The following is a 10,681-nucleotide window of genomic DNA, read 5'->3' on the forward strand; positions in this document are numbered from 1 at the left end:
TCTCCTCTCACCCCAGGCAGATGCTCCGCCCACCTCTGAGACTGGTTCTGTCGGAGGTTTCTTCCTGTTAAAGGGAGTTTTTCTTCCCTCTGTTGGAGGTTTTTCTCCCTTAAAGAGGAGGTTTTTTTTTCCCTCCTAGCTTATGTAGGAATTGTTGAATTGTTGGGTTTCTCTGCATAATATTGGAAAGTCTCGCTGTAAGGACGTTAATGTGTTAAGTGCCATGAAATAACCTCTGTTGTGATTTGGCGCTATATAAATGAAGTTGAATTGAATTGAATTGTTCATGAACTGCAAATAGGTGCTGGAATGCGTGAATGTAGAAAAGCAGGTTTTTATTTGAACAAAAATCTCTTCAAGTCACTTTGAACATCATTTTTACAAATAAATGACAAATCAGCCACCGTGTTTGTCGAGCTGCAACATTAAGAGCTAGCACTTCTGCTTCAAGTAAAACAATAAAATACATATCAAATATGATTTATTTATTTTTTTTCTTTTTTGTCAATTGCAATATCTTATAACAGCAACTTTAGGTATGGCACCAGTTAAATACCAATGTAATAGCCAGTACCTGTATGTGGGGAAGCTTTTAAGTCTTACGTTCAGTTTTTCTGTTTTTGTAATTCTACTAATTACATAATGTGAGCTGGGACTCGGTCTCTAAAATCCAGCACAGATGTTTTCAAACGGTAAGAAAAAAAAAAGGTGTTGGCTTTAAGTTGTTATGGGCATGTTACGCATAAGTTAACTCAATAGCCACATCCAGTAGATGAGCATGAGCCACGCCAGCATAAAGATGGCTAGAAGATGATATGATGAATGACAAAGGTTCGAGTGACTTAAAAATTCGATGTGCATCTCACTTTCCCGAAGTACTGAAGCAGGAAGGGGGGGGGATACTGAGAGACTGAAATTTCACAACTTTTTAAGATCGGGTACAACCTCGGTCCAGCGCAGAACCTCAGGAGCTGAAATACGAGGTGGAGGGCTTCATGGTGGGGGAGGTCAGGTGGTGCTGATGAGAGGAGCTGGGACTCTGCGGCGTCTGTTGTCCTGAGGACGGATACAGAGAGGGGAGTCACTCTCGGCGTCCCGCTGAGAGATCATCACGTCGGCGTTCGAGCGGACACCGACGCGACAGAAATGGGCATGTTCGGCCGCACTCGCTTTGAAATCCTGATGCTAACATCTTTAGCGGCGAACACGGCCGCTTTCATTGATGATGTGTTATTATACATATAATGTATATTGTAGCTAAAAGATCACGTCTATATACGGAAAAGGTATATTTAAGGCACCTGTGATGTGCTCCGTCTTGATGCTCTCTTCAAAGCCCTGGTGTCTCTGGTAGGCTTCGAAGTTGACGGAGACGTCGTCCTCCGACAGGCTGTGAGGAACCTGGCCGTCGCCAGGACGACACACCTCAAAACGAATCCATCTGTAGCTAAACAAATCAGGTTAAAAACACAAAAGTTTTTATTTTGTTTTCTGTTAGATTCATGCACATGTTTTCCATTTGATATTGTTGTCATTCGTTGTAAAGCCTTTTACTATGATTTGTTCCTCCTCCTACTTGGTCATCTCACGTGCTATTGTTGCCCTACTTTTTACAGCACTTTGATCAACTCCGGTATGGTTTAAACACGCTCTATAGATCAGCTCGATTTGATTTGATTTCATTTGAATTACGCCCTGTAGTTTGAAGTTCAGTTTCCATACTTAAATGCGTACCAAAGGTCAATTTAATCTGCTGCAGAATATTTGTTTTGGTTCTTACAGCAAAGAACGGCTTACATACCGAATAGATCAGAGTTAAAACAAACTGTAAATTCACTCAAAATAAATGAGTGAGCCAGCAGTTTGGAAAAGATGCTTCAGTCCGTAGTGATTATTGCAAGTAGGTGAATCAAAAGTAAAAGTCGCCTCTAGTCCTTGTTTGGAAAAAAAAAAAAAAAAAAAGGTCTCCGCATTATGTCCTTAAAAAATAAGCTACAGTCAGGGATCTTTTCACGTGCGTGTTGTGTATTGTAGTATGTGATCCATATTCAGTCAGCAGAGTGAATTTACTTGCTACATTTGCGAGCTCCGGGACAACTCTGGATGAGATTCTGGATGGTGGGATGAGAGAAGCCAAAGAAGTCCGCTCCGGACGGCACAATCGGCACCACAGACTTGGAACTAAGAGAAAGACGTGTTGAAGGAGTTCACAAGCAAATCAAAAAAAATTTAAAAAAAAGTTATAAAATAATGTCAATAAAGCTGGTGAAATGATTTGCCTGCGACTAACGCTAAATGTGAGAACACAAAAGCTTTTTAAAACGATAATCAATCGAAGTGTCTGTGAGATAGTTGTTACCTGACGGACGCGATGGCCTTCAGTAGATTGGAATGACACGTCAGGGCGGAGGAGGCCACGATGGCATTTTGAGGATCTTCTTCAGGAACAATCTCAAACTGGGGGAGTTTGAACATGTTTAAATTAACATATCCTGTAGCCAAAACCCCGCTGCTATAAACCGAGTTGTTTCGACACAAAAAAAAAAAGTATTTAATTTCATTCATACCAGCTCACAGTGAACGTACAAATACTTGTATTAACATTTTCATACAGGTGTAAAGAGAACAATGGCAGACATTTTGGTAGGAGTTCCCACTCAGTCAAATGTAATAATGGTATGACCTATAATAAACAAAAAAAACAGTCCTTATTTGTGCTGATCAGAAAAAAAATCAAGACACATTATTTTATTCCCTGCAATTTGGAGCTTTATTTACTAGTTCACTGGTGTTTTCAGTACAAGAGTTAAATGTTTTTTGTTTTTTTATCTGCTTAAACAATAAACTGAACAAAATCTTTTTCATTAAATGGGAACAAAATTATTCAATTTATTTAGGCTGCCCTTGACTAAAGATCCTCCTGTAGTGACGGGGGCAGCCGGCCTTACTGTTGCCGTGGCTGCAAAGAGCTCCCTCTCCCCCTTTTCAAAGCTCAAAACTAGTTTTACAAACTTTACATCCGGTTTTCTGTCATCTACTCAACCAGGGTTAAAGTTGAAATTAGGTTTGGGTTACAGTTGGGATTAGGCACTTAGTTGCGATGTATGTGCGTGCGTGTGTGTGTGTGCGTGTCTGAATGAATGTATACATATGTATGTGTGTGTGTGTGTGTGTGTGTGTGTACGTACGTACGTACGTACCTGTGGACCTGTTCCCCCGTCCTTTATTTGGCAGGTGTAGAGACACTGCTGGTCGGGGCTTCTCATGCTGGCAAAGATGCGTGTGCTGCAGAAGCCCACGGGATAGATGGCACACTCGTCATGGAACAACATCCTGTCCGTGATGATCTGGAAGCAGGTCAAAATACATTCAGTGGTTAATGTCAGCTTTTTAGAGAGGCTTGATCAGATTTGATATTTGTTCTTTCGACCGTTACTCATAGCGGGAAGACTTCACCGACCGACCATTCCTTTACCGTGCTGTTTAAAAAGCCGTGACGTGACACTGATCTCAAACACTGACCTCTCCCAGACTGTAGACCGTTAAACCTCCCAGGACGATGGGAAATACAGGACGGCCAGATGAGTCGAGAGGGATCGGCTGCACCAGCTTCCGTGAGCCGTCTGCGAGCTTTCTCTTCTTTGACATCTTCTTTGGGACTAAAAGTTTAAAATATGAACACAGTTGAAGACTGAATATCAACACAGTCAAGTCACACTAATACCTCGTGTCTACATTTGATTGCAACACTCACGTTCTTCCTTTCCGTTCTCCCTTCCTCGTTCTTTCCGTTCCTTCTTAGGTTTTTTAAGCGAGCCTTCTTCGCCCGTTGACACCACTGATGTCGGCGCCCCAGACGGACCTGAGGCTCCTGCAGCACCTGAGGTTAAAGCCGCAGGTGGCACAGGTGGATGGGAGCTGGCGCTGGGTGTGGGCAGCATCTCCCCCTCTGACAGAGACTGGTACTGCAGCAGCGACTTCAGTAAGAACCTGGAAAGGAAAAAAAAAATCAATATAATGGAATTATTATATATTTTTTTTTACTTTTGATGGGAAAAATGATCATAAAACTATAGTACATGTCACAACATACAGCATGTTTGCTTAGCATACAAGTCGGCCAATATCATTTTCAGATCACTCAAACGCCTTTGCTCACCTGCGCTCCTCCTTGGCTCTTAGAAACTTCTCTTCTAAGTGAGCAACTTCATCACAGAGGGCTGCATTCTCCTGGCGGTGAAACAGCAGTATAATACCAATAATGAAACGGTCTCTCCGGGAAGTTGCGATGCCGCAATCGCAAATCACTCATGCGATTTTGAACAATCTCTGCAATATTTGTGGGAGCTTGCAATTTTGCAAAACTCCCTCTATTTCTTTGCTCAAGAGAAGCTCTGCTGACAGCAGAACAGCGTTTATACACATTAAGCAACCAAAACTATTAACAAAAATAACTCCTTGATTATAGTCAACACGGCTCTTCAACCTCTCTTCTCGTTATCAACACAAACCACGTTCCAGTTGACCTGATGGATATTAAAATAGTAACTGAAGGGGTTTGTGGGAAATGTGGTCTTATCGTGAGCTTTAGGGTGTCAATCATCGTGCTTCCGTGCACCAGTCTAATCATAAAGTATGTGCTATTTTACATAAGTTTTAGAAACACATACAGTTGTAGGAGACTGCACACAGTATGCGTTGAATTAATATTTAAAAAGCATTTGCAGCACCTATTTTTACAGAAGATGTCGCAAATGTATTCTATTTTTCAGCCACAGAATCTGTTTTGTAAAAGTAAATTTTTGAATTGAGAATTTTTTGAATCTCTGAACCCTTGTTTCTTAAAGTTCAGAAAGTACAAAAAACTACCATATGACTCTTTCTTTATTAGGAAGCAGTTAAAAAAAAAAATTTTAAATAAAAAAAACTCTAAACTGCATCACAATAAAAAAAAAATGTAAATACAAAAAACAGCACCAGAAGATCTCCCACAGTCACAGCTGGGTATCTTTTCATTTTGGAACTTCATTTTAATCGTAGTCAGGGTAGATCGTTATTGTGATTAAGTCATGCATGCTGCGAAACAGTAAAGTTGTTGTTTTTTTCCCCATGGATTGATGGTTTACTTACAAATATCATGGCACGGGCAGCTTTACGCAGCCTGAGATACTTGAGTCTGTACTTTTCGTTCTGGTTTTTGCGTGCACCTCTCTTCATCTTGGTCTTATGCTCAGAGGAGCCGGTGGGAGAGGGAAAGGCGGGCGCCGAGGCGCCCGAGCCAGAACCAGAGATGGTATTCTGGTGCGGGGAGCCGAGGAAAGACTGGGCAGTGAAGGCCTGCAGGGCCTGCTGCCTCTCCTCATCAGTCTGGGATGAGACAGGGGGAGCACACAAAGAGATCTGTTTATATGTGGCAAGAGCACCTGAAGCTAATGCTCGTGCTGCCTTCAGGGTGATGAAATGTAGATGACAAAAAATAAACAAAACACTGATGCAGCTTCTGCTCAAAACGACAAACAATGAACGTTGCTCAAAAATAAAATGTGCGCAAGTTGTTGAAAACTAAAGAAATTAAAACAAAGGAATTACTTCTGCTCTGAATTTATCTCACAACTTCTCTGGGAGTGTTTTCATCCAAGACTTTATATTGTAACACATTTCCAGAAAAAAAACCTCTTCATCTTTTCAAGATGTCCATACGTCAAAACTAGTTCTCCAGCATGGCGATAGATCTACCAGATTACACCGACTCTCCACCGCACCCAACACTTCTGCTGATGCTGAAATGTACTTCCATCTACAGTGGTGTGAAAAAGTGTTTGCCCCCTTCCTGATTTCTTATTTCTTTGCATGTCTGTCACACTTAAATGTTTTGGATCATCAAACAAATTTAAATATTAGTCAAAGATAACACAAGTAAACACAAAATGTAGTTTTTAAATGAAGGTTTTTGTTATTAAGAGAGAAAAAAGATCCAAACCCACATGGCCCCGTGTGAAAAAGTGTTTGCCCCCTAAACCTAATAACTGGTTGGGCCACCATTAGCAGCAACAACTGCAATCAAGTGTTTGCGATAATTTCCAATGAGTCTTTTACAGCTGTGGAGGAATTTTGGCCGACTCATCTTTGCAGAGTTGTTGTAATTCAGCCACATTGGAGGGTTTTCCAGCACCAACCACCTTTTTAAGGTCATGCCACAGCATCTCAATAGGATTCAGGTCAGGACTTTGACTAGGCCACTCCAAAGTCTTCATTTTGTTTTTCTTCAGCCATTCAGAGGTGGACTTGCTGGTGTGTTTTGGATCATTATCCTGCTGCAGAACCCAAGTTGGCTTCAGCTTGAGGTCACGAACAGATGGCCGGACATTCTCCTTCAGGATTTTTTGGTAGACAGTAGAATTTATGGTTCCATTTATCACAGCAAGTCTTCCAGGTCCTGAACCAGCAAAACAGCCCCAGACCATCACACTACCACCACCACCATATTTTACTGTTGGTATGAGGTTCTTTTTCTGAAATGCGGTGTTACTTTTACGCCAGATGTAATGGGACACACACCTTCCAAAAAGTTCAACTTTTTGTCTCGTCAGTCCACAGAGTATTTCCCCAAAAGTCTTGGGGATCACCAAGATGTTTTCTGGCAAAAATGAGACGAGCCTTAATGTTCTTTTTGCTCAGCGGTGGTTTTCGTCTTGGAACTCTGCCATGCAGCCATTTTTGCCAAGTCTCTTTGTTATGGTGGAGTCATGAACACTGACCTTAACTGAGGCAAGTGAGGCCTGCAGTTCTTTGGATGTTGTTGTGGGATCTTTTGTGACCTCTCGGATGAGTCGTCGCGGCGCTCTTGGGGTAATTTTGGTCGGCCGGCCACTCCTGGGAAGGTTCACCACTGTTCCATGTTTTCTCCATTTGTGGATAATGGCTCTCACTGTGGTTCGCTGGAGTCCCAAAGCTTTAGAAATGGCTTTAGAACCTTTTCCAGACTGATAGATCTCAATTACTTTCTTTCTCATTTGTTCCTGAATTTCTTTGGATCTCGGCATGATGTCTATCTTTTGAGGATCTTCTGGTCGACTTCACTTTGTCAGGCAGGTCCTATTTAAGTGATTTCTTGATTGAGAACAGGTGTGGCAGTAATCAGGCCTGGGTGTGGCGAGAGAAATTGAACTCAGGTGTGATAAACCACAGTTAAGTTATGTTTTAACAGGAGGGGGCAAACACTTTTTCACACAGGGCCATGTGGGTTTGGATTTTTTTTTCTCCCTTAATAATAAAAACCTTCATTTAAAAACTGCATTTTGTGTTTACTTGTGTTATCTTTGACTAATATTTAAATTTGTTTGATGATCTGAAACATTTAAGTGTGACAGACATGCAAAAAAATTGGAAATCAGGAAGGGGGCAAACACTTTTTCACACCACTGTATATGATCAAATTATACTAGGCAGTGATGTGGATTTAACTGCACTTTCAGGCACAGATCTTGTGTGAACATCAAGGACTTTGTATTCATCCTCAACCAAACGTATGGCATAAAAACTGAATTTTCAGTATCCCATAACACATGTTGGTTTTATATGTAAGAGTCATTAGTATCCCAGATAACTCACCAGCAGTGCAAAGACTCCATTTCTGTTTTCAATCCTCTTGAATCTCCTGCTGCCTTTCTGTGTCTGAAACATAATGTGAGACTGAGGCCGAATGCAAGGGCCTGGAAAAGCTAAATTTGAATCCCAAAACCCAGGGGTCAATTTAGATTATTTCAATCATTACTAGATACAGAAACTTTAAGACTTGTGCATCTCAGCGCCTTTGTTTCGAGCACAGAAATGTCTGGTTCCTTTTAAGATTGTAAAATAAGGTCAAAGAAGCAGGATGGGAAAAATATGGAGAAATTAAAAGATTCTAACAGAAATACAGATGACACGTGCCATATCCACTGAACAAGTGAAGGTGTAAGTTATTATACTCAACAGCAGAGGTTGCTGTCAGCCTGAGTCTCAAACATCCTCCTTACCTCACGGTACATGACGGCCTCCAGGCTGGATTTTGCACTGTCAAGGAGAGAACAAAAAGATAAGGCAGAATCTGCATGTAGTTGTTGGGACTACTAACCACAGTGCAACACACACACACCACTTATATTTCCTTCCTTTTATGATTTACCCAACGGCAGAGCAGCTGTCCTGCACAAAACTGAATTGTCATGAACTTGTTTTTTTTTTTTTTTACACTGTTCAGCTGAAGCATCCCCACATCATCAAAGGCCAAAATAAGGTATATCTTGAAATTCAAAAGTCTGAGTCACTATTTTATGATGTGACTTCCAAACATGCAGTAATAACTCTATTGATACACGTGGCCAACTGAGGAGATTTCTGTACTTGGATTGAACAAGTCCCCTGTCGATTATTCTCTGTTTGATCTCCTTTATGTGCATGGGGCGTCCAGCTTCCTCCAAAACAATCTAAGTAAGAGAAAGGAAGAACAAAAACACTGTTACGAAACCTAAAAACCGCAGTAAATATTGGATAATGTTACTGATCCCACCACAGTGACATCTGATAAATATGTTGGCAAATACCTGTGCAGCATCGAGCCATGTCAGGTTTGGCTTCTCTGCAATTTCACTGGGTGGTTCACTGCAAATATTTAAAAAAAATGTTTACAAAAATGTCTATCATCCAGTGAAAATCCATACACGTGAAATAACAAAAAGATGTGAAGCACCTATTTAACTATTAGAAATCAGGAAAACTGTACCACACATGTCTACAATGGCAAATGCACCCTGCAAGTTACTGTGTATATATTTTGAACTACCAAATGATGTGATGCAGCCAAACCAATACAAGAAAATGTCTCAAATGATACACAACTGCAAGGCACTTTTTCACTGTTGTTTAGGAAACAGTTTGGTAGCAAATCATGTTTTCAAGTGTGATTTGTATTTTGTTTTGATTCCTTGGAAGCACAAATCTACACCCATTGACTATTGATTTGAAAGATTTCAGGTTATAATGCTGATAGAGGTGCAATTATTTGTTGATTAATATATCAGGAAAATTAATCGCCAAGTATATGATAATAGATTGATCTTTTCGAGCCATCCTTCAATCCAAAAAAAATTAAAATAAATTCTGTGATTCCAGTTTCTTAAATGGGAATATTTTCCGTTCCAAGGCTGCACCTGGAGCTTTGGGAACCGCAATCAACATTTTTCACTATTTCCTGACATCTTCCAGACAAAACCACTAATAATGCAGAAAATGATCGTCAGGTTAATCAATCATAAAAACAGTAATTATTTGCAGCCCTAATGCCAATGGGATGTTTTTCTCTAAATATATACTTTACAGCATTTATTTTTTTTACATGCAATACTTCTGTACATTTAATATCAGATACTTTAAGACTTTTACTTAAGTCATTTTATAACAGGCATCTTTAACTTTTCCCAAAGTTATTTTCTGATAATTCAGAGAACTGTACTTTTATTCAGGTGTGGCCTTCAGGGGCTTTTTTTTTTTTTTTTTTTTTTTTTTACACCACTGACAGGCACAGTGTAATTTCCATATCTATATGCAGTAAGTCTACAGCAGACATATCTACAGTATACTGTAAAGGATTATCACGAACAACCTCTCCAGAGTCTCAGTGGTGCCAGACAGACTTGCGATGCTGTCCAGAGCAGGAAACAGGGAGTAGTTCCCCTGTCCGTCAGCCTCCATCTCAGACTCAAAGGTGTTGAGTGACTCCATGGAGGACAGGGACGAGCCTCTCTGTCCCCTGAGGGAGGAAATGAGACATTTATTAAGACTCGCTTATTCCTCGCAGCTTTAAAAAAAAAAAAAAAAAAACAACAACAACAACAAACATAATATACATTCATTACCTAAATGAAACCGCAGCAAAACACACTTATGTCGCTTCTTTTTTCGTTTCAACCGAACCGGAACCTTTCGCCGTCTTCATCGCTTTGTTTACATACAAGAGTGGCTAAATGCTAACCAGCGAGCAAAAGCCCCCCCCCCCCCCTCCCCCCGTCGTAAATACAGCTGTATTACACAGCTGCGCTCAAAACCCAGATTCAAATGTGCGGTTCAAACCCTATACTGCTTACGTTAGAGTTAAAATATTTGACCGTCTGGCATATTTGATGTTACCCTCAAAATAACATGTTTGTCGGTAGAGGAACCTAATATCCAGCGTGGCCGCGACCGAATTTACAACCGAGGGCACCTCTACCGGATATCCGGTTTAAGTTTTTTTTTTTTTTTTTTTCTTTCTTTTTTTTTTCTTTTTTTTTTGTGTTTTGTTTTGTTGTTTTTTTTAATAAGGCTGTAACATAACAAAATGTGTAAAAAGTGAAGCGCTGTGGTGCAGTGGTTAGCACTGTCACCTCACAGCAAAAAAGGTTCCAGGTTCGAATCCGGTCCTGGGCCTTTCTGTGCAGAGTTTGCATGTTCTCCCTGTGCTTGCGTGGGTTCTCTCCGGGTTCTCCGGCTTCCTCCCATCATCCAAAAACATGCACCTCAGGTCAGGTTACCTGGCGCCGCGCTAGTGGCAGCCTGCTGCAGCAGCTCCCCCTGAGAGCCCCCCTGCTGTAGTGAAGACATTTCCCCTCGGGGATTAATAAAGTGTATAAAATAAAATTTAAAAAAATTAAAATAAAATAAA

At 40.7% G+C, this 10,681-nt stretch overlaps 1 protein-coding gene across 2 annotated transcripts; it reads right to left on the minus strand.

Moving 5' to 3' along the window:
* Positions 1–313: 313 nt before the first annotated feature.
* tbrg1 (transforming growth factor beta regulator 1) lies at positions 314–10,280 on the minus strand. 2 transcript variants are annotated; one of them, XM_069716211.1, is made up of 15 exons: positions 10,125–10,280; positions 9,644–9,790; positions 8,586–8,643; positions 8,386–8,468; positions 8,019–8,055; positions 7,612–7,674; positions 5,131–5,367; positions 4,160–4,230; positions 3,755–3,990; positions 3,523–3,659; positions 3,201–3,347; positions 2,360–2,457; positions 2,071–2,181; positions 1,302–1,447; positions 314–1,056 (listed from the first exon to the last, which is right to left on the minus strand). In XM_069716211.1, exons 2-15 carry the CDS (start codon positions 9,760–9,762, stop codon positions 965–967), a joined length of 1,635 nt encoding a protein of 544 aa, XP_069572312.1. In that variant the 5' UTR covers positions 9,763–9,790; positions 10,125–10,280; the 3' UTR covers positions 314–964. The 2 variants fall into 2 exon arrangements, with proteins under 2 accessions (XP_069572312.1, XP_069572234.1); XM_069716133.1 differs by having other exon boundaries at positions 9,897–10,280.
* Between the last annotated feature and the right edge of the window lie 401 nt (positions 10,281–10,681).

This window comes from Brachyistius frenatus, unplaced genomic scaffold (assembly GCF_029030835.1).
Source record: "Brachyistius frenatus isolate BFR_SWC_R1_liver_20210118 unplaced genomic scaffold, ASM2903083v1 Contig_1, whole genome shotgun sequence".
Lineage (NCBI taxonomy): Eukaryota > Metazoa > Chordata > Actinopteri > Embiotocidae > Brachyistius > Brachyistius frenatus.